Here is a 27,951-nt window from a genome sequence, read left to right on the forward strand (position 1 = left end):
CCCCGCCGCCGCCGCTTCTGCTTTCCCGCTTCTCGCGGGGAGGCGGCCGAGGAGGCGCCCGCGCCGGCCGCCCCCGGGCAAGCCGAGCCGCCGCCGCCCGCCCGGCGCCCTGACGGCCGCTGGTATGCGTATTCCTGTAGACCCGAGCACCAGCCGCCGCTTCACACCTCCCTCCACGGCCTTCCCCTGCGGCGGCGGCGGCGGCGGCAAGATGGGCGAGAACAGCGGCGCGCTCAGCGCGCAGGCGGCCGTGGGGCCCGGCGGGCGCGCCCGGCCCGAGGTGCGTTCGGTGGTGGACGTGCTGGCGGACCACGCGGGCGAGCTCGTGCGCACCGACAGCCCCAACTTCCTCTGCTCCGTGCTGCCCTCGCACTGGCGCTGCAACAAGACGCTGCCCGTCGCCTTCAAGGTGAGTGCGGGGCCCCGGGCGGGAGGACACCAGCCCTGGAGCGCCTGGCGTCCCAGCCGCAGGGCCAGGGCCCCGGGAGGGCAAGGGAGGAGACGTGCCCGCGATTCCGCGGCGAGACCCGAGCGTCCCGCACCCTGGGCAAAGGGCGCTTTCGGCCTCGATGCGGGCTCGGCGCGGGACACCAGCGTTCCCTCTGGGATGCGCCCGACACGGATGACTTTTGGGGGCTGGTCCCCTGCACCTGGGTTCGGGGAGCCCTGCGGAGAGACGTTGAGGAGGAAATGGGCAGGTGGGGCTTTGCTCCCTGCCCAGCCCCGACCCTTCGGACAACCCTGCGAACAGCGGGGAAGAGGATCCCCGGGACCGGGGCCACGAGACCAGAGATGGGGTGCAGAGAGCGCGTACGGCCGGCCCTCGGCTGCCGGCACCCTCTTCCTGGACCGCTTCAGAAACACTTCCTGCTCACGCTTCTCAACCTCTGGCTTCTGAAATTTTAACTCAGGGCGACCCTAGGCCGGGAATCGGGGGCAGTGCACCCTAAACGCCTGTGGCTGCCCCGTTCTACGTCCCGAATGGCAAACTGAGATTGGGGGCACCGGCACCCGCTCTCAGCCCCCAGCCCTACAGAGGATCTTTTCTCTCAATGCCAGGGAGTAGGCGGCTGTTTCATTTTCATTTTTTTAAGGGGGCAGCGAGATGAAACGAAAACGCCTTGGTTTTCCCCTAAACCTCTCACAGCTGCCGTGAGAATGGGGACAGGAAGGGACAGCGGCTGGGGGTGGCTGTGCCCGAGGTGGCTGGAAACAACGGCCCGCTGGCAGCAAAGCCATCCTCGCTCCTGCTAAGAAGGCTCCAAATTGGAAAAAGGGATGAGCGACTCTTTGAGGTCTTTCGGGTGACATCTTAAAATACCAGCGGGGAAAATCTCCCAGGGTGGAGAGAAGGCGGGGGAGGCCCGTGTGACTTTCATCGGCAGATCGGAGGTTTTACTGTCACTTGCAGCTTAAAAGGAATCTTTGAAATTAAAAGAAGACAGGATGTTGACAGGAAATCTGGCCTTTTTAATCAGACCCCAAACATTTTCTCCTTGAAATTTTTACCATCTGGATTCCTGGTCCCTGCACGCGGCAGCCACTTTTAAATGACTGTGACTCCTGCTTCAGAGTTTGATTCCTTTTTAAAAAGCAGCTGTCTCTCAAGCTTCTGGGCGGGGGTCGGGGGGTGGGCATCTCCACCCACACCTTCCAGTTCCCAGCAGGTGCAATCAAAAACCACTCCCCTCCCTTCACTTTAATTTTCTGGACACCCTTCTCAAACACCAACTTGTTTTGCCTTTTGCGTTTTGCCTGCATAACGAATTCAGGCCCAGCAGAGGCCTATAAACAGGGCCTGGGCCACATTTCAGGGCAAATTTCACACCCCAGACAGCTCTTGCGTTAATGGGGTGCAGGGAGCAGCCCTGTGATTGTTGTTGTTGATATTATTTTTACTTAGAGACTCAGTTGCTAGGAGCAAGCTGATTCCTCTTTTTTGCTCCAGCCAAAGGGAAGAGGGGAACTGCATCCCACGCTGCAGTGACTGAGCTAATTTGCAGCTCTAGCTTAGATTTAATTGCATTGAAAGGATGATTTCTTAGGACACGGCTAAGCCACTTGATCCAGGGGTTTGGTATGGAAGGTGGAGATTTGGTCGCCTTGTTTTTGTTAAACTTGGGGGCAGGTCTTTGTTGTTTTTAAGCCTCTTCTCCACCCGGCATTGGAGAAATCCGCATTGCGCCTGGGGCCTGAGGGCGCTGCCTGGGGCGCGCCCCTCCCCGCCTGCCCTTGCCTCCTGCTGCCTGTCTAAGCTGCCCCCTGCCCCGTGCCTTCAGGTGGTGGCGCTGGGGGATGTGCCAGACGGGACGGTGGTGACCGTGATGGCAGGCAACGACGAGAACTATTCGGCTGAGCTGCGCAACGCCTCGGCTGTCATGAAGAATCAGGTGGCCAGGTTCAACGACCTCCGTTTCGTGGGCCGCAGCGGGCGAGGTGAGTGGAAGGGAGATGGCCCGGGCCCCACACGGCCGTGGCAAAAGTGGGGGGAGGGAAACTGAGAGAGAGGTCTTGGGGTCCCAGCTGGAGCCTGAGAAACTGGTCTCCAGGACCAACTCTGTCTAAAACAAGAGTTTGTAACCCCTTAGGGTACTGCAGAACCCTGGGAGGGTGTGAGGAAAGTTACGGTCTTTTGCCAGAAAAAAACGGTTTTCACCCCATTCCTGGGGTTCCCTAACTCCCGCACTGCTGCTCTTTCCCAGTTCATCACCCCTGGTCTCATCAGAGATGCTGGGAGAAGACCATGGCCGGACGGGCCCGAACGGGGGCTCGTGGGTTTTCAGGCAGACGGGCTTAGAGGACCAGCCTTGGTGTCCGGGGCCAGGCACCCCGGCCGCTCTCCCCACTGGGTCAGGATCTCCCCCACACTTGGAGGCCACCTCAGCTCAGCTGTGGTCTCCCGAAGCCACAGTTTCCCCAGCCCTTTGAACCTACGGTAGTTGAGAACAGAAACGAAGGCCGCGCAGGATGCCGAGCGTTGGAAAGCACAGCTTATGGCTTCGGCCCCTGGCCCACCGAGACCGGTGGACACCCTGCCTCTCTGATCTCATTCCGAAGGCAAGACGGGACCCCCTGTGGCTGCCGCCAGGGAGGCCGCTGAGGCCTGAAACCCTTCGTTACTTAATTTCTGGCTAGAGAAGCTCTGGAAACCCCGTCCTGGCATAGTGGAAAACGGAGGGTCCGCTGGCCCTTTAAGACCGGCTCGCCGGCTCTGGGGCTGTGCGGCCCCAGTCCCCAGGGCCCTTCCCGAGCACCCAGCACCCGGCCTGCGCTTCCAGCTTCGTTAAGAAAATAAGCTGGTTCCCTTTGCTGCTGCCTCCTCGCCGCAGGCCGGAGCGGCTGAAGCAGAATTGTGCTTTTCATCACCAATAAGCCAGGCCTTCTCCGGGTTTTAGTTCCCTCGGAGCCGCCAGCCCCACTCGGAAACGGGCATCTGGGCACCATTTTTCCACTCTAACCAGTCAATGTATACATACAAATGTCAAACATATTTTGACTTTTCAGCATTAATTAAAACCAGGGCATTATTTGCATGTAATAACTGTTTACTTGTTAACTTTTTATGAAACTGAAATAGTTTACATTCTTTCAAACATTTCCTCTTCCTGTTGGCTCCCTTCCCCACGCGCAGATTTCTTTCAAACGTTGCCCTTAACTGGTTGCAGGTTGATGGATGGAAAATGTTTGCTTTTATGAATTAGGCTTTCATTGCTGCTCCTAATTAGTCTCCAAGCCCCTTTTGTCATCCCCAATCTCTCAAGCCCTTTGCAACTTAATCCCAGCCCCAGTCCTGAGAAGAGAGGCACTCCCTGGGCTGCGGCGGGCGCGGCTGGCGAGGGCAGGGCAGGGCTGGCCCCCGCCGCCCGGGTCAGCCGTCCCTTGCGAGGTGGACAGAGAGGTGGTCAGCGACCAGGCGCCCAGCATGGCACCAGCACTGGGCACTTGGTCCGTCCTCCCCTTGACTCCACCCCCGTCCCCAGGAGCTGCAATATGGAAAGAGAGACGACGGTTCTCTGAGTTCCCAAGAGCCGATGTGGATGCTGAAAGGGATTTCTTTGTGGCTTTCATGCCCACGGAACTGTGCCCATCCCCGAAGGCCTACAGGGAGGGAGATGGGCTTCCATCTCCAGAGTGTCCTTGGAACAGGCTCGGCTGAGGCTGGGATTGTGACTCGGGGCGTTGCAGGAGGCTGAGATCACAAGCCGTTCTTGTTGTTCTGCTTGCTGTTCTCTCACCGGCCGGTGGTCCTGAGAGGCAGGGAGAGGCCCGAGTGCCAGTCCCGACTGCTGCGGAACTCTGGCCAAGGCGTTGCGCGTCTGGGGGCTCATGGTCTTTTAAGGGCCAGGCTGTAGAACCAGCTGGCCTGCGTTTGAGTCCCGATTCTGCCAGCGATTTGCTGGATGATGTTGGGCAAATTACTTAGCCTCTCTGTGCCAAGTGTATCGGTTGGCACATAACGAGAGCTGGATATATGTTAGAGATTTTGTTACTTCAAATGCCTGGGGCTGGAGGAGGTCTTTGAGGTCCCTTTGAGCGGTGACAGTCACTGATTCTCTGATTACAGTGCGGTTTGGGCGGAGGTGGGGGAAACCCAGAAGGTATGAATTGTTCAGTGGGAGAGGTGGAGGTGGCTGGCAGTGAAGCAGAGGGTGCAGGGGTCCTGTGGCCTGCAACAGCTTATCTGCTGTACCCGTTTTACTGACTGGGAAATTCCCATCCCAGGGAACAAATCAGTGATTGATGCAGACAGCCTGGGTCACTTTAGGAGTGGGGACAGGCTGGGGTTGGGACCCAGAGCCCTTGCCTGGCTCTCTGAATTCTGCCAGGTACTCAGACCAGATAGGAGCTTCTGTTTCTTTCCTTGCCTTTTATCCTTTTACTCTGTTGTGATTTCTAGAAGACAGCTTTCCATGAAACACCATAGAGCTCTTGAGATAAGGCAGAAGGTGTAACCTACGAAAGGGAAGGAAAACCAGGCCACTGGCGTCCCTTGCCGTGACTGGGGCCAAGGTTGCCTGCCCAACCAGACTCAGTAAATCTTTTGTAATGTACCCTTTACTCTCCTACGATGAAATGTGTAGATAACACGACCCCCTACTCACACATCATTTCAAAATCTCTATCGTTCCATACCTATGATAGAGAGAAAGGGAAAGTAAGTTATAATAAAATATATATTTGGATACGTAAGCTGGGGGGACACCACTGCACTCGTGAGGTAAACAGATGGCACCTCTTGGCAGGAGCCCCCTGAACACAGCAGCAGACCCAAAGAGCAGGTTGTACATGACTCAACATCTGGACATGGCGTTGCCGACAATGGCACGGTTTTTGAAGTTGTGAACAACCCTTGGCAAAGTTCTGAACAAAATTAAAAAGCGAAAAGCAGTCTTCCCTCGATTTGCACGGCACTTGCCTTCCTGGAAAATTCAGTAGATATTAAAAGTCTGCAAAATAATTACCTTGCTTTACGTAAAACCAAGTTAGGCCCACGGCTCAGAGAAATTTGATGAGCCAAGCATTCACCCACAGAAGGGTGAGTTCTTCACTGCCCGGGAGGCGCTGGCTGTTTGCACCCCCACACACACACCGCCACACATCCCCAGGTGGCCCCTAGGAGGCGCTCGCTCAGAGCCGCTGGCCTGCGTGAAAATGGAAGGAGCCTGAGTTACTGAACTGTCATTAAGTGGTTTAACAAAGCAGTAGTCTGTGAGGAGAGTTGGGTGAGATGTGTGGGCACAGGCCTAGAGGAACCCTGTTAGGAGAAGAGAGAGGCGAAGACGCCATCTGAGGGTGAGAAGAGCCCCCACTCCCGTGCCTTCCGCTGCCCGTCCAGCTCTTAGGGGTGGGGCTTACCACCCAGGAACCCAGGCCCATGTGGAGAGGGACTGGCCCAAGGCCACTCTGCTGGACCCAGTTGTGCCTGCTGATGGGTCCACAGCCTTGGGTCCCACGGGAACGTCTGGGCTGCCCAAGAGCCTCAGGGAGGGGGGAGCACTACTTTACGCCTTCAGCTGTGGAAGGTTTTGATGTGCAATTCCTGGACTCCCGTGCGATTCCCAGCTCGCCTGGGATTTCTGCACAAAGTCGCCCACCTCCTTTGTCTTCTCCGCTGCCAGGCAGAGAGCAAGCTCACGAGGGAGATGGAGGGGCACGGGGTGTCCAGGGAGGCAGCTTTCCTGCACTCTTGGTTCACAGTGCTTGAGGCCTCGTAGGCGTGAGCTGCCGACACCCCATCCCCGCGGTCAGCAAGTGTCCAGTCCCGCCTCCTGCGGTACCTGCCCTCCCTCCCACTCCTGCGCCCAGGCCTCCCTCCTCTGAGAGGTACCTGGGAGGGGCCGTGTCCATGCCGGGACGCCAGGAGGAAGCGGTGACCTCAGGGTGGCATGTGGTTTGCCACCTGGTGGGGGTTTCCCACTCCCCGGGAGCAGGTCCATTGGTGTGGGTCTGGAGGGGCAGGTGAGGGTCTCCCACACATTATAAGCCTTCTGGGTGATGCCTGGATATGGTGGGCCCTGGTCAACTCCCTGCTCCTTATGAGCCTCAGTTTTCTTATCTGTCAAATGGTAACAATAAGCTCTGCCCTTATTTTGTGTAACAAACATTTATTGAGCACCTATTATGTGCCAGGTGCTGACTGAAGGACCAGACACATCAGTGACCAAAACAAAAATTCTGGTTCTCAGGGAGCTCCACTTTAGTAGAGGGAGACAGATGATAAAGTAAGTAGGTGGATCATTAGAAGTAAAAAGCATTGTGGGAAACTTCAAGCAAGTACAGGGAGCGGGAGGGTCTCTGATGCTTCAGATTGGGGTTCTCAGCCATTTTTATGCACTGTGAAACCCCTTTGGCAGCCTGGTGAAGCCCATGTGCCTTTTTCAGAATAATGCTTTTAAATGCATAAAAATATAGTTAGTAGGGGAGCGGATGTGGCTCGAGCAGTTGAGCACCCACCTCCCAGATGGCTGGTCCTGGGTTCAGTTAACCCAATGCATCCTAAAGAAAAAACAGGCAGTGAGAGAGAGAGAAAAAAAGCAGCGAGCGGAGGAAGAACGCAAACAACGGGCAAACAGACGAGCGAGCCATCTCAGGTTGGGAAATAAATAGTTAATAGTAAAATGCTAAGGGAAAAAAATCCCAAAGTTGTGATAAATGCACTGCTTTAATGTGCTGCTTTGCTAATGCATTAAGTAATAAGGCTTAGCAATGAGTCTAATGACGACCATGATTTTAAGGTTGTGACGACCATAAAAGATATTTAGAGAAATTTGCATCAACTGTAATGTGATATGTAAATGCCCGTGACGTCTGTTGGCGTCAAGGTCACAGGTACTGCTCCTAATACACTGGTTTGGCACCTACATTTATACTTGAGAGAAATACAAAATTTCAGTTCGAGGTTAGGGACAATGAGAATGTAATTTTTTAAATTGCGGTAACATTTGTAATAACAAAAACTTTCCCATCTTAACTGTTGAAAGCGTACACGTCAGTGGTATTAATTACCTTCTGTGTTGTGCTGCCGTCACCACCATCCACTGCTAAGACTTTGTCATGACCTCAAGCAGAACTCTGCACCTATGAAGCAATGCTAAAAATGTAATTTTTTTCCTGTTCCAACTCACAGCATGCTTGATTCTAAGAGGGGTCCGCGGATGCCAATTTAGAGATGCCTACTTTAGAGAAAGTGACGAGGGAGCATTTTGTAAACTGACGGGCGCTGCTGTGGGGGAGCGCTGCTGCTGCAGGGAACTGGGGCCCAGGGGTCCTCGGTGGTGGGAGTGCACCGCTTCCGCTGTGGACTGTCTGCCAAGCTCCCCTCCGTGCAGGGGTTCCGCAGCTCCACTTCCGACAGTCACCAGGGAGGGGACAGGAGGGTCAGAGCCCCAGGGACCCCTAGAGAGTGTCCCTCTGGTTGGAGCCCAGGTGGGGGGGTGAGGCAGGAGGGAAGTGCCAGCCTTAGGCCTGGGGCCTCGGCATGAGGGAGGGAAGGCTGCAAGGTGGGGAGGAGGTGGGCCCGCCTGCCTGGCGTTTCCCTAGACGCCTGTCCTTTCCGTGTCCAGAAAGCTCGGCAAGTGTCCCAGCGAGGGGCCGGGTCTGTGCTGACTCAGAACCCCCGGGGCAGGTGCTGTCCCTCCTCCTGTTTCCCAGGCAAGTGCCCCCCTCAGCGGCTTCTGAGCTTTAACCTGCCTCTGGCGTCTCTGAAACCCTCGGCCTGGGCCCCCGGCGGCCTGGCCCGTGTAATTTTGTTCTGCATCTTCCTGTGTGTGGGGCTAGAATTTTCATTCGCTCGCTCGACCAGCATCCTTGTGGTTCTCTTCCCAGGTGTGGAAGGAGACCGTAAGATAGCAGTGCCCTCCCTGAGCGCCCACCTCCCCACCTGTCAAGGGTGGGTGTTGGAACCTCTGCTCAGCTTCGAGAGGTGTTGGGAGGGCGGCAGACGCTTGAGGAGGAACAGCCTCCCCTGGCGCCCGCCCGGGCCAGCCCTGGCACACAGGCGCACGAGCCGTCGGCTGTTGCCCTCAGGCAGCTCTGGGGTCTGTAAGTGGGGTCCAGGGAGGTGTGGTCCAGGCAGCAGAGGGTGATCAGCGAGGCCCCCCCTTCCCCACAACCACCGTCAGGTCAGCGTAGAGGCCTTGGATTATGATAGAAAAATGGGGTGAGGGGGCACTTTTCCTTCAGCAAAGGTGCTGGCAATATGGGGTTGCCCTTTGAGGAAAAACCCTTAGTTTCTACCATACCCCAGTAACCCGCCTCCCCACCCCCCAAAAAATAAAAATAAAAACTCTAGAAAGTAGAGAGAAGCTGTTTGTCTGCTTTCTAGATGGGAAAACACGTCTAGACATAAAAAGAATAGAAGAAATTACAAACGAGAGGTAAAACTGAAAATGAAAACCAGCTCTGGGTCAGGAAATGAAATGCAAAGGCCAGTGAGCTAGGAAACTGCTTGCCACAGATACAACACGGAAAGCGTTATCAAGCTAGCCGAGCAACAGTTTTCCAAAAAAGACTCTAAAACATTCATAGGAAAGTGTAAGAGAGCATGAAGAAGTAATCTCTGTTGGAATAGGATGGCTACAAAACCTACAAAATCTCAGTCTCCCTAATAATAGAAGAAAGGCAGATGAAGGCAGGAGAGTTTATCTGCCAAGACGTGGTCCCACGTTGATGGTGACAACATATATTGGCATGGCCTCTCGGGAGAGCCACCTTACAAGAGGGGCAGTACCCCCTAAATATGCCCCAAACTCTGATGTGCTAAAATCACTCACCACTTCTTGGAATCTATTCTAAGAAAAGAAGCAGAGATGCAAAGATTTTCACAAACAGAAGGTCATTGTTCGTTTTATTTTAATGGTAAGAAATTATTATTTTAAAAGTTTTTTGCTCTCAGGAATTTTGAATGGAGACTTTGGAGCCAAATGGATATCTAAAAATAGAGCAGGGTTCTGGAAATAACAGTTGTGTCTACAAATTAAATGTCTGCAGCTCCCAAATCTTTCCTTTTCCAGCCACAGCTGCACACACCAATAAGAAACGAGCAACTACGTAAATACCCAAGAGTAAGGAAATGGGTAAATAAAAGATGAGGCTCCCGTGAGTTGAAATATTTTGCAGCCATTAAAAATGAAGTTTATGAAGTTTTTTTTTTAATGACATAGGAAAGTGCTTATGATGTGATGTTAAGTGAAAAAAAGCAGGGTACAGAAGTATCTTTTTAGTGCTGCATACAAAAGGACTAGAAGAGAAAATACCCAAATGCTAACAGTGTCTGTTTGTGGCTAGTGAGATTATGGGTGATTTTTTTCCATCTTTTTCTTATTTTCTGTGTTCTTGAAATTTTCTACAAGAATCACTAATTTCTTTCAGGAAAAAATGTATATGCATCCTAATCCTTCACCCCCAAATCATGAGGGTCTCTGGATAGAGGGAATGGCACAAACAAAGACCAAGAAGCAGGAAGGAGATAAGCCAGAGTTGCCAGGGCGTGGGGTGGACGGTAAAGTTGGTGCCAGGCCTTGGTGGGCCTTGAAGGCCAAGTCCAGTCTCTTGAACTTTATCTGGAGCCTCATCTTCTGCCCAGGTTCAGCGAGAGAAACCTTGTCTGTTGGTGAAGGGAGGGGACTTTGGGGGTGGGAGCAAGGTGGGAGGCCAGGGAGTTGGGACTAGTTCCAGATGCCAACCTCCTGCCTTTGTCCAACCCAGGGAAGAGTTTCACACTCACCATCACCGTGTTCACCAACCCCACCCAAGTGGCCACCTACCACCGCGCCATCAAGGTGACTGTGGATGGACCCCGGGAGCCCAGACGTAAGTGCCAGAGCCCCTGAGCCCCTGGATGGGGAGGGGCCCAGGTGGAGGAAGGGGCAGCGGTGGAGTCAGACAGACGATTCTGGGTCCCCAGAGCCCTGACGTGGGGGTGTGGTCCTCGGCTCTGCCCCTCACCCCAACACACACTCTGCCTGCCGGCCAAGCCCTCACCCTCTAGCTTAGCACCAGACTGTGGGACGCCAGGAGACTGGGGTGGGGTAGGGTCGCGCGGCAAGTTTGTCGGCGTCCCCCCCCACTCTGTGGGAAGACTGCCCCTTGGGGGGGGGTGCAGATAGGGGAGTGCAGATTTGCATCAGCTAAGGGAAGGAAGAAGATGGAAAAGGCTCCAGATGCTGTTTGTGGCGTGATGTGCGTGTGTGTGTGTTGGGGGGCAGTGGGCGGGCCGGGTTTGCTCTGCTCCACCCCAGCTTCCTCTGCCGTGGCAGGGGCTGGTCTGGCTGTGAGGCCACACCCCCTCCTTGGAGACTCTCCCTTTGCCTCTTAGCATGTGACTTGCTCAGGGTCGCCCTGGTGCTGAGCCGGAGCCTGCGCTGCTCCCCCTCGGGGTGAGCCTGCCCTGTCCTGCTGGGAGCCCTGCCTGTGTCCTGTGTGACTGTGGCCCTTTGCAGGTTGGCGGTCCCTTCCGCAGTTAATCATCTCCTGGGGTCCTGGTGGCGGCAGAGCCCAGGGGTCGCCCCCGTCGCAGTCGGGACATGGAGTGCCTGCCTGGGACCCCACTCTGTGCGGAGCGGTGGGAGGCGCCCTGGGGCTGGGTCTTCCCAGAGGCAGCCTTAGAGTGCGGGCGCGTGGGTCTGGGGCAGGCCAGCAGGCTCCCTGTGTCTCTTCGCAGTGCCCAGGAGGCTCGGAGCGGGCTGGCCCTCCCTTCTGGAATTAGGCAGATTCCAATTCCTGGCCCCATTCCAGAGCCTGGCCACTTGGGAGAGCACGGAGCTGGGCCCGGCGGCCCCGGAAGAGCCTCCCGCAGGCCTCAGGTCACCCCCTTCGGCTTGCCCTGGGCTTCTGCACGCCGTCGGGCCTGCCAGCTGGCAGAACTCCTGACCACAGTTCCTGCTGGTTCCTCCTGGTGGGCTCAGGCCTGGGTGGGTCCACGCCCCTGGCGCTGGGCTCATGGCCCTGGGGGTCAAGGTGATGACCGGGAAGCCCTTTGCGATCCCTTAGCACAGCGTGCTGCGGAGAGCAGATGCTGAGCAGCCTGCCTGGCTGTGCGGCCCTGGGCAAGTCATCGCCACACCTCGGTTTCCTTGTCTGCTAAGCAGCGTCCTTAGGAGCAGCTACCTTGTGGTGCTGTTGTGAGGGAAAATGCGTTAACCCGGGTAGAGCACTTACAGGGGGCTGAGAGGTGCTTGACCCCCTTAGCTGTCTTATTACTTGCTGTGTGACCTTGGGCTTCCAACTCAGACCTCTCTGGGCCTCAGATACCACCCACCCTGCAGGCCCGGTGGTCACTGCCGGAGTGTGCACAGCATCTGGCTGTCGTAGGGAAGGTCCACTCTGAGTCTTCGGCTCCGCGGTCTGTTGTCCCTGGTCCCTGGCTCCTCCCTGGACCCCCCACTGCCACCATTAGTCGCTGATGAACCTCGCTTGGTCAGCAGCAAGGTGGCCGCTGAGAAGCCCAGGCCGTGGTAGTGGAGGTGCGGGGGCCCAGCCTCCACGAAGGAGGCGACGGTCCTGCCCTAGGTCTGCGGGAGCAGAATCAGGACGAGCTGGGCTCAGTGTGAGGTGCCGCACTTAGGAGCCACACCAAAAGCAGGGAGCACCCTGTGCTGGGGCATGCAGGAAAGTCTCAGAGCTTCGTGGGGGGGGTCCCAGGGAGGCAGAGCCCCCATGTTCCGCTCCCCCTCCCCCCAGGCAGAGCTGCCCACCTCCCCCCCCCGGGGCTCCTGGAGGAGAGGGAGGCTCAGCCCTTCCCCCGGGGAGCTGAATTCCCCACTTCTCTTCTCCTGGAGCCCCCCAGGCCTGAGACATGGACTTCTTGGCGTGAGCTCATGGGGAAGGGGTGGCACGGGATGAGGCAGCTGGGCAGGAGGGAGACAGGCAGCAAGAGGAAGGGAGAGAGGCTGGGAGACAGGGGCCAGGCTTGCTGGGAGGTGGCGTCCCGGGCCTCGGCACAGCCCAGTCAGCACGCCAAAGTGACTTGTACAAACAAAACCTTAGGCAGACGCTCGTTTTTATAGCACAGCTTGGAGCAGGGAGTGACCCCCCATCCTTCAGCCTCTCCCGAGGACCCCTGCTTGCTTCCACCCCAGCCCACCCTGGCTCTAAAGCTGTGTCTCACCAGCACCCCAGGTTCCAGCTCCACCCTGGCCTCCAGCTTGTGACCTCGACAAGTCCTTTCCCCTTTCCAGGCCTCAGTTTCCCCACGTGTAAGAGGGAAGAGGCCAGCTCAATGTTTCTTGGTGGCCACATGTGCCCTGTGTGGCAGGCCCTGGGCAAAGTCCCCATGAACTGACCTGACCCTCACGCAGCTCGCGGAGGAGACAGTGCCAGGTACAGAGGCCAGAGAAGCAAAGCCACCTGCCCTGGGTGGGCTCCCGTGGACCCACCCAGGGACATGAGGGCCCCTTGAAAAGGCCTTCTGAGTCTGTGGGTGTGTCTGGAAAGTGGGGGTGATGTTAGTATCTACTTTGGGGTGTTGTTGTGAGGGTTAAAAGAGTTTGCAGCTTCCCAGCCCACAGGACGTGCCCAACACCCCTCCTGGATCCCAGCCGGCTTCTGGGGCTCCGGGATTTCCTCTCCAGCCTGCTCTCCTGCTTCGCGCATGGCCGACCCCGTGCGGGGCGGGCCGGGGTGGGCTTCTCCTGGGAGCCAGGCAGGGAGTCTGCAGATCCCTGAGGCCCGGCTGTGGGTTCTGTGGCCGGCTCGTTCCCCTCCGGTGCCCTGCAGAGCGTGCCCGACCTGCAGCCAGGTGGCCGGCGGGGTTTGAAGGCTAGGCCGGTGGCTTCCTGCCCGCGTGGCCTTGGTTTTTGAGGTTGTCAAAGCTGGTGTCCCTCGGAGTCACCGGGGGCCGGGAAGAAGCTGGTGGCTGAACTGGACCCGGGATTCAGGCAGGAGGAAACTCTGGCCTGGGGTCTGTGGACAGTTTGGGAACTGCTAGCCCCATCTTCCGGGCTTAGCAGGTTCTGGTTGGTGAAAGGGTAGAGCGGGGTCATTAGCTTTGCCTAAGGCAGGGGCGTGGAGTTCTGGCGTCAGTTTTTAGGTTTACCAGCTCCTTTGAGAACCTGAAAACTGTGGACCCTTTCCTCCCCAAAAATGTGCGTGGCATGATTTCAGTGAATATTTTCCTGGGCACCTACTGGGCACTGTTCTAGAAGCTGGGGGATCCCACAATGATCCCAACAGGCAAGTTATTACCTTCTCGAGTTTCCCGTTCTAGAGGCGGGGAGAGATGGTGAACAAGTTTTGTTCTTCCCATGGCCCACGAGTCCCCACCTGAGCTAAGCTCATTGCCCCCCTCCCCCCTCTCCTTCACTCTCCTTGCTCACTCCACACTGGCCATCCTGGCCTCCTGGCTTGCCTTCAGATTTGCCAGGCATTCTCCTGCCTCAGGACCTTTGTCCTTGCCGGTTCTTCTGTCTGGAACGCTCTTCCCCCGGGTGCCCACGTGGCTAACTCCTTCCCATCCCCAAAGTCTTGACTCTGATTTCTCAGGGACACCTTCCCTGGCCACCTTGTTCCCAATTGCACACACACCCCATCCCCAACCCTCCTCATCCTTCCCAGCTGTAATTCTACCCAAAATCCTTATCGCCTTCTAATACGCTGTATAGTTCGCTAATTTATTTCACTTATTATTCGTCTCCCCTCACTCTCATAGGTGCTTCACAAGGGCAGGGCTTTATTTTCTGTTTTGCAGACTGTTATTATAGGCCCTTGGGATACAGACAGGAGCGTTTAGGAGGTGCTCAATAAATATCTGTTGAATGAACAACATAAACATATAAATGTCTATATAATTTTAAGTAGTGAAGTTCTAGGACGAAATCCACAGCTAGGGGAAGGGTGGGAGAGTGTGGCTGTTTTGGACGGGGTCAGGGGAGGCCTTCTGAGGAGGTGACCCTTGAGCACAGGCCTGAGGGAAGTGAGCACACAGCCAGTGTGGCTGCTGGGGGCTCGAGAACTTGCAGCAGGCAGGAAAGTGGCCCTAAGCCTGCAGCAGGGCCTTTGAAAGTCCTAAACTTGGCACAGGTCCTTCCTCAGCTCCAGGCCTGGGGAGGGATAGCTGGGCCAAAGAGAGGCCACAGCTCCTGTCCCCTGGCTCCCAGAGGCCCTACGGTCCCCAGACACGTGCCCTGGGCTGGGAGCAGGCCTCAGGGAGCCAGGGGCTCAGCTCTGCAGCAGGGAAGGGGTTAACCTGAGACCTCCCGGGTTCCCCTAATCAACCCCAGGCTGCTGGAAGCCCCAGTGGTGGCCCTGGAAGGAGCCGCCAGCCTCCCTCCCCGCTGGCCCCCCGCCAGCCCGTTTCCCTGCCCAGCCACCGACCCATGCTTTCATCCGCTCACAGGGGGCCGATTCACAGCAGACCACCCCAAGCCCCACCGCTTCATAAAGCCTCCCCCAGCACCCGCCTGCGATTCCGCGGCGGTTGTTAAAAGTCGGGTGTAAATCTCCTGACAGGCCGCAGAATGGGCGCGGGCCTGGGCACCCCACCCCACGCGCTGGGCAGACAGTAGCTGCTGTGTCTGGGTTGTGGCCACGCCAGGGCTGGGCCAAGCCACCCAGCAGCTTCTGACGGGTGAAGGGCCAGGGAATGGGGGGCCACATTGTTCCCCGGCAGGCAGTGCTGTTCCCGTGGCCTTCGTGATGGGCTTCCCCCTGCTTCCTGCTCCCCATTCCACCTCCTGCGGGACACAGAGCTGGCCCCTTGCCAGCCAGACCTCGGCCAGGTGACCCCGCTCTCCTCCGCTGGAGGTCTGGGAAGCCAATACCACAGCCACCGAGCTCCGTGGCAGCCCAGGCTGAACCTCAGGCGTGCCACCCACAGCCATGTGGCCTTGACCATGTGCCTTCACTTGACCCTCTGGAAAGTTGGGGGCATCGTAGCAGCCTCTCAGTGTCGTGTCCCTTGGAGATGACATGCCTAGCCCATGGCTCAGTGCCTGGCACATCCTAGGGGCCTGATAAGCCATTGCCACTCTTATCACAGGGGCTTGTGTGAGGCCAGTATGGACCCTAGGACCCCCAAAAGCATCTGGCAGCTGTTGGGATGCCATGCTGGCCCAGCTGATGGTGATAAGGGATGCCCCAGGGATGGTGGGAAGAGAGCCCCCAACCTGGAATCCAGCCTTTGTCCTCCAGCTCCCCCACCGTGTGACCTTGGATGAGTCACCTTGATCCTTATCACACACCTGTGAGGTTGGTTGCCTCTGTATCGATATGACAAGGAGGAGTTGCTTGCCCCAGCAAGTAGATGGCCAAGTAGATTGGAATCAGAACTCTTTCCTTGAGGGCCACAGTCAGACAGGTTCTTTCATTCTAGGAAGCTGTCCTCTCTCTAGGGAGTTAATGTGTGAGTCCCATTTTATAGATGACACAGCCGAGGCCCACAGGGGCCAGTGACTTGCCCAAGATGGCCCAGCACAATAGTGGGTAAGAGCTGTCTGGGCCTGGGGCCCCAGGCACTAGGAGGGGCTGGCTGGGATCTGCCTTCCCCCAAATGAGGGTCGCAGCACTAATCAGGCCGTGTTGGGGAGCCGCTCTCTGTGGTTCCAGCCCAGCTGCTGTGTGCTAGCAGGCAGGTCAGCCGCCGGCAGTGGCTCACGGTGGGGCCTTCCTGGGCTCTGCGGGCGTCCCCATCCTCCCCCAGGGTGCTCTACTTTTTTTTTTTTTTTAAGATTTCTTTCTTTCTTTCTCTCCCCTTCCCCCCTCCCCCCGCCGCCCCAGTTGTCTGTTCTCTGTGTCTATTTGCTGCATGTTCTTCATCCGCTTCTGTTGTCGTCAGCAGCACGGGAATCATTGTCTCTTTTTGTTGCGTCATCTTGTGTCAGCTCTCCGTGCGTGCGGCGCCATTCCTGGGCAGGCTGCACTTTCTTTCGCGCTGGGCGGCTCTCCTTATGGGGCACACTCCTTGCGCGTGGGGCTCCCCTACGCGGGGGACACCCCTGTGTGGCACGGCACCCCTTGTGCGCATCAGCACTGCGCATGGGCCAGCTCCACACGGGTCAAGGAGGCCCGGGGCTTGAACCGCGGACCTCCCATGTGATAGACGGACGCCCTAACCACTGGGCCAAGTCCGCTTCCCAGGGTGCTCTACTTTTAACACTTTGTTGTCTGTCCTCCAGCTCCTCCTCACCCTCTGGAATTACTCAGTATGGTAAATCACTTTACATGCGTGGCAGCTGAGGCCCAGAGTGTGAGAGAGACTTCGTGGGTTAGAGTTGGGCTTGAGTTGAGAGTTCGATTCTCAGTGGGGTCCACTGAGACCCTTTGCTCTTCACCCAGTCCCATCCTCCTGTACCTGCAGAGAGCAGCCCTGGGCCTGCTCCTGGGCAGGGCACTAACTCCCCATTGTCTGGAGCCCCTGATTTTCAGAACCCAGGCTACTTTCCTGAGAGATGCGCTCCAGGGAAAGAAGGTCGTTAGGTGCCTTCTGGGTGACCTTGAGCATGTCACTGATCTTCCTACAGTTTTCTCACCTGTAAAGCAGGGACAGTACTAGACCTCCCTCCTGGGAATGTTGCCAGGTGAAACCAGGCAGTGCTGGGCAACTGCCGAGACACTGGGATGGAGGAAGCACTCCGTAAAGTCAGCTGCTGTCTTGCTCTTCCCACCCCTGCTAACTCCTGCTGTTGAGGGCAGGCTTAGCCTGCAGAGCTGCCGCGGGAGCTCAGTGGTGGGGGAAGAGGGGCTCTTGGTCTGGGTCCTGGAGGAAAGGAGCCAGAGGGGCCTTGGTGAGCAGGTTGTGCAGAGGGGAAACTGAGGCACAGAGAGCAGAAGGGCCAAGTCCCAGGTGACCAAGTGAGGTAGGCCAGAGCTCCCCCTGTGGGTAGCCGAATGAAAGAGGCATGTTCTGCAGGCCCAGCTCCCTTTCCTCTGGCACAGGAAGTTCGGTCCTGTTCCCACTGTGAAGGCCCCAGCCCTGTGGCTCTGAGCCTCACTGGTGCCCTGGCCACATGGAGCCACTTCAGCTTCCCTTTGCCCCTTCCTGGCAGGGTCCCCAGCATGCCATAGCAACAAGGAGGTTAATCCTGAAATGCTTTTGAAACTTCCCTCCTCCAGGAAACCTGCCCTACTTGACGGCAGAGCAGCACAACGGTGGAGAGCGTGTTTTTGGGGTCAGATGGCCAGATTCATACCCCAGGCTGGCCACTTAGCTCAGGCCTCCTCTTGAAGCCTCAGCAGCCCCATCTGTACAATGGGAGCAGAAAGAAGGCGTTAGAAGGAAGAACACCAGCCGTGGAGCCAGCAGAACTCTGCGGATGCTGACTCTGTGGTCCCAGGCGCAGGCTTACCATCCTGGTCTTGGTGTCCTCGTCCCCAGCTTGGGGGCGATAACCGTGCCTCACTCAGGCACGAGCAGGGGTAGACGTGGTGTCATGACAGTGGTGGCCCACGTGGAAGGCCTTGTTGGGCCTGTGAGGCGGCCGATGGGGATCCTGCAGCTTGGGGTGGGAGAGAAAGGCTGTGACCTGAGCAAGGCCCCCAGGCTGTGAGTGGCAGGTCCCGTCCTTGTCCCCAGGCTGGCTGTAGACTCCACCGGGCCACAGGAGTAACTGTAAACGCTCTTTGTACACGGTGTGACTCAGAAACGGGACTTTCTTCACCAGTGACGATAATAACAAGGCCTGAAGTTTTGCACCAGCTTTTCTGTAACCCCGTTGACTCACTCTGAGCTTGTGGTTGACTAAGAGACCCAGACCCTCTGTGCCCAAGCTGCTGCCAGATCAGCGTGAGGGCTCCACGTCCACCCGGCTGGCTTCCTGCCTGTTGAGATGGTTCTGAATTCATTTGTTCCCCCAGCTCATCCATAGCTCCAGGCCATTTGTGGTGGCCTCGGCAGCAAGGGCAGCAGCTTTCCTCAAAGCTCAGAGGGGCTGAGGACCGGGTGCTGTGGCACCTCCCTAGAGACCGCCCACTGGTGGACGTCCGTGAGCCAGGCCTCGGTGGCTGAGGTTCTGCAACCAACCAGAAAATGAAATCTCTAACGCAGAGGTGACAAATCAGCAGCCTCTGGGTAGGATGTGTCCTATAAAGTGGTTTTTCTTTCTTTTTTTTTTTTTTTTCCATGTACTTGAATTAATTGCCAACATACAAAATATGGGAGATTTCATGTAAAAGCAAATTTATAGCTTCTTCTGGTAAACTGGAAGCTCTGGCAATACTGGGCCCACCATCCATTCGGCCACCACTCGGCTGGACTGGGTGGCAACTGCCCCTTCTGCAAGGCATGCCCTCTCCAGTCTGCTCCAGTCCCCACCCAACCGACTTGCCCCACGTACGTGACGCCCTGTTTATGTGACTCACCGAGGCAACAGCAGAGGAAATTTGGAAACGACCCTAGTGTCTAGCCAGAGGACAATGACTGAAGGCACTGCTACCCCAGTGGGATGTGGCAAACAAGAGTGAGCATCAGCGATCACATAGCCGTGATCACACCTGCCCAGCCCTCACTGTGTGTTTTATGGCAACACTGTCAGTTCTACGAGGCTTGGTTACTCTCCCCATTTTACAGATGAGGAAATTGAGATGGATCCCCAACGAGTGCTATTGAATAGAAAAAGCAAATGATAGAATGAAACACACAGGCTCAGAGCATTTAAGAAAGCCCTACAGGAAACTTGCTTTGTGTTTCCCAGCACGTAAAACCATAAAAAGGCTGGAAGAAAGACTTCTAAGGTGGCCACAGTGGGGACTTCTGGGCAGAGGCTTGGGGTGGGCCAAAGGAGCGGTGAGCCTTAACTGAAACGTAAACCTAATAATTCAAAAGGCAGGAACGGGGTTCCCTGTGAGCATGCTTAAGAAGTGTCCCGTTGGCCTAGGCTGGCTACAGAGGGCAGGGGCATGAACACCTTGACCCTCCCAGCACCCTGCTAGGGTCCTGGGAAATGAGGCCGGGGTCCTTCCTGTGTGGGCCGTGGCAGGGCATGGTGTAGTAGGAGGTGCTGGCATCTCTCCAGGGGGGACGCCCCAAGCCAGGTGCCCTGGTTCCGTCCTCAGCTTCTGCTTGGAGATGAGCCCCTCACTCAGGTGCCTGGCCCAGGCTGAGGCCCAGAGCAGAGATGAGTGCTGGGAGTTGGAAGGTGGCTCAGGGCTCAGTTCCGGCTGCTGCTCTTGTTATCTCAGGGTGTGTGGCTGGGTTCTCTCCCTCCTCTAGGAGGCTGAGTCCCTTTCCCAGCCTGTGCCTTCGTTTCCCCTCTGAGTGGTGCGCTGTGCAGGCCTAGGTCACAGGCTGTGATTTGAACCCCATGTTAGAGCTTGGCTCTGACTCGCTGGCTTTGTGAGCTGGAGCCGCTCTGAGCCTCACCTGAGAGGTGAGGATGGTTATTCCTACTGGTGCAGGTGTGGTGAGGATGTGGCGAGCCCGGGGCGAGGTCCTGCGGCCTCGGGCGCCCCCACAACCGTTCTCTGTTCAGAAAGTCTTTTTTTTTGTTAGGTTTTTTTCCTCTCTCCCCTTCCCCGCCCCCCCCCCCCCCAGATGTCTGTTCTCGGGTCCATTCGCTGTGCTGGTTGTATTGTTGTCAGCGGCACGGGAACCTGTGTTTCTTTTGGTTGACCTGTGTTTCTTTTGGTTGCGTCATCTTGCTGTGTCAGCTCTCCGTGTGGGCGGCGCCATTCCTGGGCAGGCTGCACTTTCTTTCACGCTGGGCGGCTCTCCTTACGGGGTGCACTCCTTGCACGTGGGGCTCCCCTATGCGGGGGACACCCCTGTGTGGCAGGGCAATCCCTGCGCGCATCCCCACTGCTCATGGGCCAGCTCCACACGGGCCAAGGAGGCCCGGGGTTTGAACCGCGGACCTCCCATGTGGTAGACAGACGCCCTAACCACTGGGCCAAGTCCACTTGCCCAGAAAGTCGTCTGAGAACCTCGGGGAAGATATTGGTCGTGACCTGGGGCTTCCCTCTGCAGAGGCCAAAAGTTAGAACCCAGGAAGAACTTCCCAGCAGAGCAAGGCAGCCCCATCTCCCCTGAGACCCTGGGACCCGAGCAGGCCTGGAGCAGAGGGCCTGCAGGGGCCAACCCTGACGGGCCCACGCCCCTCCCTCTCCGCAGGGCACCGGCAGAAGCTGGAGGACCAGACCAAGGCGTTCCCCGACCGCTTCGGGGACCTGGAGCGGCTGCGCATGCGCGTCACGCCGAGCACGCCCAGCCCCCGCGGCTCGCTCAGCACCACGGGCCACTTCAGCAGCCAGACCCCGACACCCATCCAAGGTAGGACGCAGGCGGAGGCGCGGGGGCTTGCTGGGACTGAAGGCGCGTCCAGAGAACCTTCTAGAGGCGCAGGGGCCGTTTGCCCCTCCAGGTGTTTCCCGAGGACCTACACTGTGCCCATTCCTGGGCCAGGCCCTTCACTCGCTCAGCGAGCATTGGCACCTGCCTTGGGCCAGGCATGGGGCGTGGCCCAGGGGTCGGCTCCCTGCCCTGCTGAGGCTGTCCGTGCCCTGGGGGAAACAGACATTCATCCCATCGTGGCCCGTTAAATTTGGGGCCTGACTCGTCCAAGGTCAGCGTTCCTGGAGCCCAGCAGGCCCCTCCCTATGCCTCAGCTTCCCCATCTGAAAGTGGGGTGGGAGTGGCTGCCTCTGCCCAGGGCCGGGATGGCATTTAAACGAAGAACTCTGCTCAAAGCTTTCTGAACTTGAGGTGCCCTTCTGGGCTGCAGAGGCACCGAGCCTGCGTGGGCAAGGTCCCCCACCCAGCCCGGGGGCCCCGCCCCAGTGGGAAGGAGGAGGGGGTGAGACCCAAGTCTGGGTCTCTGCCCCATTGCCTCAATGGATACAGCAGGCAGCATCGAAGGGAGAGCTCGAGAAGGTCTTCCAGAATAAATAGATGCCTGGCACACAGTAGGTGCTCAGTACGCAGTAGGCTGATGAATAGCCCCTCTCTTCTGGGGTTCTCCATCAGTGGGCCAGAGGGTGCAGGGGGCTGTGCACGCTGGCTGTGGGGCCAGGCGGGGGCCGAGGGTGCTCAGTGCCCGCCCTGGACACACGCCGGCTGCTGTCATGCCCTGCGGGTGTCTGTTCTTCCTCCACCCACCAGGGCCCAGTTACAACCCATTTGGCAGATGAGGGAACTGAGGCCATCCTGGGGTCACAGAGCCTGTCAATGACCAGAACTAAAGTCTCCGCAGAGCCCACCCCCAGGAAGTTCCCGCGCTTTAGCAGGTGCAGGGCAGAGGGCAAGCGAGGCCCAGAGCAGGCGGAGCCTGGAGCGGGGGTGCACGCTGACCCCCTGCTCCTCTGCCCACCCCCGCCTCTCCACCTCCACGCCGAGCTGGGCCTGATGCAGTGGCAGGCGGAGGTGACACAGCCCCTCGGTGAGCCGGGGCCCCCCTCTGAAGACAGGGTCCCCCCCGTTCTGGCCTGGGCGAGCGGGGTGCTAGCCCTGCTGAGGCGCCCAGGCAGGGGGAGGCCCTGGACCCCCCTCGGAGCCCATGGGCTAGCGAGATTGAGGCCCTTCGCAGCCTCAGGAGGGGGTTCAGCCCCGGGAGGCGGGGAGCAGGGGGGGTCCCTGCCCTCTGAGCTCCTGCCCACCCCTGCCCGGAAGCTGCCTGTGCTCCTCCCCCACAAGCCGGCATCTGTCAAGGCCCAGGTCCCTACCAGACCGGACCTTGCCCTGCCACGGGGGCGGCCAGGGCCCGACTGGGGATTGAGGGGCAGCCAGGGAGACCCAGAGTCCAGCAGATGGGGGTGAGCAGCCTCTTCCTGTCTGCCAGCCCCCTGGGAGGAGAGCACCCCCACGCGCTGCCCTCTGAGCCGAGGGGCCTGAGGCAGCCTCGCGCCCTCCTGCCCGGAGCCCCGGCCTGGCCGAGCAGCAGGCAAAGCCCCGGGCCCCCGCCCACCCCTTCTGCTGCCTCCTGAGGCCGGGCCCCCAGCCGCTCCCCCCCCCCACAGCAAGGGCCTCAGGCCCCCAGGACTGTGCCCTTTGGGGTGAGAGAGAGGGCCCTTGACGTCAGGATCAGAGAAAGAGCATGACCTTTGCGGCCAGGGGGACCCGGCTGGGAGCTCTGACTTGGCCTGTGGGATCTACAGCGTGAAGTTGCTTCTCTCCGAGCCTCGGTATCCCCATCTGTAGCGTGGGAAGAAGGAGGTGCCTGCTGCAGGCAGAGATTGGCAGGACGAGACCTGGGAGGGGTCGCTCTCACCCGCCATCACCTCTTTGTGGGATGAGGCTTGACCTTCGGGCTCACGCTGGGGACCCCTCCGCTACTGCGCTGGTGGCTGCCAATGGCTTTGGCCACTGGCAAGCAGTGTCGGGGCCCCGGCCCCTCCGTACCCCAGCCCCTGGCCCCCCAACTGCAGCCGCCCACAATGGGGGCTTCTCACAGCTCAAAGGGCTCATTCAACCACCATGCAGCAGCTGGGGCAATTTGTAGAAGAAAATAAACATTTCCTTCCAGTGTTGGGATTGGCTGCTCGACAGTGGTCCAGCCAGCTCGGGTTTCCAGGGGCTGCTGGGCAGAGCAGGGCGGGCAGGAGCCTCGGGGACGCTGCTGGTGGGTCTGAGGGACAGCTGAGGGCAAGGCGCTTGCCCCACCACCCTCAAGGAGGCAGGAGGGGACAGTGGCAGGACTGGCAGGCCCAGCCTCGAGCCCTGCAGCCCATGTCTGCTTGGGGGTTGCACACAGTAGGCCCAGGTCCTGCCCTTGCAGGGCCTTGTTTTTCCTGGGCTGCAGCCCCCTGTCCATTCCAAGGTCCCAGTTGAATTTCCTTTGTCCTTAGAATGGGGTTCCCTTTGGGTGGGCAGCACCCACTCCCCTGCTTGGAGCTGAGGATACCCGGCTATGCTTGGGGTGGCAGGCACCAGAGGAGGCAGCAGAGGCATCTCTGACCCCCTAGGGCTCCCAGCACCACTGACGGGTCAGGGGGCCTGTTAGGAGGGTATCAGATGATCGGAAAGCCCCAGGCTCCCAGACGCTGCCCCCGCACCTTCCCACCCTGAGACAGGGAAGATTGCTCCTTTCTGATCCGCACCCAGGACCAGAGCCAGCTGCTGAGGGACACATGCCCCAGCTGAATCGGGAGGGCTGCAAAGCTCAGAGAAGGGACAGATCTCACCCAGGGTCACACAGCGTCTGAGAAGCAGGAGGCCTGAGAGTGTCCACAGCTCTCTATCCTCAGCCAAGCCAAAGACACGGCAGGCAGTGCCCACCCAGAGCTGGCACACACCAGCCCTGCTGGGCCAGAGGGTGGAGGTTGGTCCTGCCTGGGTCCTCCCCTGGCCCTTGCTCTTTAGTGGGTGGGACAGAGGGGATGGGCCAGACAGACTTCTCCTCGGGGCTCATCCCCCTCCACGCTGCCCAGGATCATGCCCTTGGCCAAGGTTAAGGCAAGTCCAGGGTCAGGGCCTTCCCTTGGCAGGGCCCCACTGTGCCTGGTGTGCAAAGCAAGAGGTGTCGATGCGGCAGAAGCAGCAGGCAGGCCTTCAGGGTCCTTCCTCTGTGCCAGCCCTATTCTAAGCTCTGCATATGTTACCTATTTTAATCCCTAGGAACTGTTATTGTCCCATTTTTCACATGAAAAACTGATGCACAGAGAAATTAAGTAACTTGCCTAAGGAAGTGCAGCTAGTAAATGTCAGAACCAGGATTTGAACCCAGTCTGGCTCCAGAGGCCACATAGTTAATATCAATTCTGTGCTGCCTCAGAGATGGGGAAAACCACCTATTCCGCACATGTTGGAGCTCAGGGACCCTGGGATTTTGTACCAGGTCCCATGTGCTGTATGACCTGGGGCAAGTGTCTCACCCTCTCTAGGCTTCAATTTTCCCGGCTTTTCACCAAGGGGATCAGACTCAATCCCGAAGCCCCTTTGAATGCTGAGGTTTGGTGGGGGAGGGTGCCTGTGATTTACGACGTAGGGAGCAGGACTCCCTTTGCCCTGGAACCCAGGGAGGCTCCTAGGGGAGCGGGAGCAAGACCTGAGCGGGCCTGTGGAGGTCTCTTGGACCAAGGCGGGACCCGGACCACCAAGCCCCCCTAGCCGCTGGGACGAGCAGGGCTGGCCTTTGGTCATTGGCTGCCGGGCAACTCCAGCTTGCAAGGTGGCCTCAGAGAGGCGGAGGCCCCAGTGATGAGTTCCGGTCCTGTCTGTGCACCATAGCAGGGATCCTGCAAAGGGGCTCGGGGCCCCCGGGACGGCCTCCGGCTGCACCTGTCCTCGGGGAGGCGCCCACAGCCAGGCTCCTGCCGGCCCGGCTCCCACCCACTCCCCAGGCGGCAGCCCCGGGGCAGCCCAGGGTGGTGGGAGCACACCCAGCTCTAGAAGCAGGGATCCTGCAAAGGGGCTCCGGGCCCCCGGGACGGCCTCCGGCTGTGCCTGACCTGCCTCCTCTCTGTCCCCCCAGGCACCCCGGACCTGAACCCCTTCTCAGACCCCCGCCAGTTTGACCGCTCCTTCCCGGCCCTGCCGACGCTCACGGAGAGCCGCTTCCCTGACCCGAGGATGCATTACCCGGGGGCCATGTCGGCCGCCTTCCCCTACAGCGCCACGCCCTCGGGCACGAGCCTCGGCGGCCTCAACGTGGCGGGCATGCCGGCCGCCAGCCGCTTCCACCACACCTACCTCCCCCCGCCCTACCCCGGGGCCCCGCAGAACCAGAGCGGGCCCTTCCAGGCCAACCCGTCCCCCTACCACCTCTACTACGGCGCCTCCTCGGGCTCCTACCAGTTCTCCATGGTGGCCGGCAGCAGCGGCGGGGGCGACCGCTCGCCCACGCGCATGCTGGCCTCCTGCACCAGCAGCGCCGCCTCGGTCGCCGCGGGCAACCTCATGAGCGCCAGCCTGGGCAGCCAGAGCGACGGCGTGGAGGCCGACGGCAGCCACAGCAACTCGCCCACGGCCCTCAGCACCCCGGGCCGCATGGACGAGGCCGTGTGGCGGCCCTACTGACCGCCCGGCCCCCCGCGGCCCTCTTCTGCGGCCTGGGGACCCCGACGACCTTCCCGAAAAGTGACTGGCCCTTTTCCAAGTCTCCGGACGGCGGTGGGCTTGGCGCTCCGGAGGACTCGCAGTCTGGGGGTCCACGGGTCCTGAGGGCCAGAGCCGGTGGGTGGCTCTGAGAGCAGCTGGTCCTGCCGTCTTTGTACAGAGGTAGGGACCCCCCACCAGGACGCTGCCCCCAGCCTAGATCCCAGTCATCTCATCCCGCGACCCTGGGGGCAACGTACCCTTCCGCCGCCCTCCCTGAAACGACCTCGCTGCCCCCAGCTGTGCCTCAGGTCTCCCGGAACGGGGGCCATCTCTGCTCCAGGGACAGGCGCCGTGGGCCCCAGGTCTCTGGGCAGAGCTCCCCGGGACCAGCCTCCCAGCCCCTTCCTTCCTCAGAGATTCTGTGCCCCGTGACCCAGGCCGCCTCTGCATTTATACAATCTGTCAGAACTGGAAAGCCCCGCCCCACCCCTGAGAGGGGTCCCCTCGTTGTACAGATGGGGCAGGACCCATCCGAGGACCCGGGAATTGGCTGGCGGAGACGGGAGGACGCACCCAAGCCAGTCCCACCAGCCCTGATTCCCGCGGTTCCTAGCAGCCAAGGAGCCCCCCGCCCCGCCCCAGCTGCCGGGGGCCCCAGGCCCGAGCGCAGAGTAACCCGTGGCAGCAGGTCCCTGACACCAGGGAAGGCCCAGAGACCACACTTTGACCAGCCCAAGGCGTTCATCTCCTCTTCTCCCAGTGGGGGCCCAGGGAAGCCCCTCCTCCCCGGGGCTGGCCGCCTGGTTTCCAGGACTGGAGGGGCAAGGACCAGATAGGTCCCAGCAGAAAGCCCTGGGGTGGGGGAGGCGGCGTTGGATCAGACGTCCGAGGCCCTGCCCCACCCAGGGCCAGCCAAGCTGTGCCCTGCACCCACCCCCAGCCTGGCAGGCCCCCAGCACATGACTGCCCTGGCTGACTGGTTAGTGCTCCAAAAGATACAGTCTTCCACCAAAACCAGTTTTTGAAGCTGATTTTAGAAAAAAGCTTCAGTCAAGCATTTCTCCCATACAGTCTTATAGGCTAAGGCCCACGAGAGTGGACACCACTACCCCCCTCTGCCACCCAGGGGGTGGGATCATTAGGCTCTCAGTCCCCCAGGAGGCCACACCCCCCAGCAGCAGCCCCCAGCCTCCGCAAGGGCTGGCCTAAGAGGGACCAAGGGGGCACAGGTAGGATGCCGGAGTCTCCCATCAGCGGCTCTTGCGCACGTGTCCGAGAGGCGTTGGTGGTGTTCTGGGGGGGGCATGAGAGTTGGAGAGCGGTGGGTGCAGGGTGGCACAACAGAGTTGGAGAGCGGTGGGTGCAGGGTGGCACAACAGCAGAGCTGCAAAGTACTGTCCCTTCCCTCTGCAGGAGGGAAAGCAGCCCGTGCCCGAGGGCTCCGGCTGCGAGGATTCACGTCTGAGTTCTTTAGGTCTAGGGGCTCAAGCGGAGAAGGACGAGAAAGCTGCTGTGGGCCAGCCAAGCATGTGGCTCTTCAGCATTGTTTCAGCCACATCCTCTGTGAAAGTGGAATCTCTCAGAAAATGCTCTTTAGTGGTGGTTGTCTCTGAGGGCACTTGGCCTGCTGTGCCACCCGCACCCTGTTACAACAGCCGGACACACACCCGATAGGCGATTCCTCTGGCAGGTTAGGAAGTACTGATCCTATTCAAGCCCCCCTTGTGCAGTTTCTCTTGTCTTGCCCTCACTGGAAAAGCAGTCTTCACTCTTCAAAAGCGCTGCTGCTAGGGTGTCCTGCTGCCCCCACAGCCCGGGGCCTCTCCACCCCTTCTCAGGAAGCAGCTGCAAATCCATTGCCCTTGTACCTCCGCTCCTCTTCTCTGTGGTTGTAGAATGGCCCCAGGCCAGCATGGGAGGCACCTTTGGGTTTCCAGTACCCGGCACTTTGTAGCTCCACCCCAGGTTTCTACCCTTTCCTGATACCCAAACTCTAGTGGGTATTTAGTGGAACAGAAAATTAACTGACTCTCCTTCCTCCCCCCTTCCCCCAAGGCTAAAAGTGATAGCAGCCATGCTGAGTCTGTTTTTAAGGCCCACAGCCTGGGCTGGTAAAAATGGTTCCTTACTTACAAGGCTGCTTTAAAGTTGCACCAGGCAACAACGATTTAGAAAGCACAAGGACGTGAGGGGGTTTTGATACAATATTACTGTAAGCCTGCTGGTGGCGGGTACACATCCTCTGTGACATATTGTCATGCCGAGGTGTTGATACCTGCTACCCTCATATCTTCCATAAAACCATCCCAGAGCTAGGAAGATTGGGTGGGAAGGGGAGGGGTGGAAACTGCTTTGCACTATAATTTGCTTGGTGTGTTTGTTTTTAATGCACAACTTGCTTGTACAGTAAAACTGTCTGTCTTCTGTATTATTTAACTGTAAAATGGAATTTTGACTGATTTGTTATAATAATATAACTGAGATGTGCCGAAGGACCCCAATGCCAGTCTTCTAGGGCTGGGGCGGGGTGTGTGGGATCCCCCACACTGCTG

At 58.6% G+C, this 27,951-nt stretch overlaps 1 protein-coding gene across 1 annotated transcript; it reads left to right on the forward strand.

Annotated features, from left to right (window-relative positions):
- Window positions 1–27,894, forward strand: RUNX3 (RUNX family transcription factor 3). The gene is made up of 6 exons (XM_071217630.1): window positions 1–409; window positions 2,280–2,436; window positions 10,207–10,311; window positions 20,540–20,698; window positions 24,834–26,731; window positions 26,766–27,894. Exons 1-5 carry the CDS (start codon window positions 125–127, stop codon window positions 25,376–25,378), a joined length of 1,251 nt encoding a protein of 416 aa, XP_071073731.1. The 5' UTR covers window positions 1–124; the 3' UTR covers window positions 25,379–26,731; window positions 26,766–27,894.
- Window positions 27,895–27,951: the final 57 nt, after the last annotated feature.

The sequence above is a fragment of the Dasypus novemcinctus genome, chromosome 9 (genome assembly GCF_030445035.2).
Source record: "Dasypus novemcinctus isolate mDasNov1 chromosome 9, mDasNov1.1.hap2, whole genome shotgun sequence".
NCBI lineage: Eukaryota > Metazoa > Chordata > Mammalia > Cingulata > Dasypodidae > Dasypus > Dasypus novemcinctus.

What these genes read in the sequence shown, in the direction of transcription:
- RUNX3 (XM_071217630.1), top strand. Translation starts at nt 125, where the DNA reads ATGCGTATTCCTGTAGACCCGAGCACCAGCCGCCGCTTCACACCTCCC. An exon ending in CGTGGGCCGCAGCGGGCGAG is followed by an intron (nt 2,437 to 10,206) that starts GTGAGTGGAAGG and finishes TGTCCAACCCAG; the next exon opens with GGAAGAGTTTCACACTCACC. An exon ending in TGGACCCCGGGAGCCCAGAC is followed by an intron (nt 10,312 to 20,539) that starts GTAAGTGCCAGA and finishes CCCTCTCCGCAG; the next exon opens with GGCACCGGCAGAAGCTGGAG.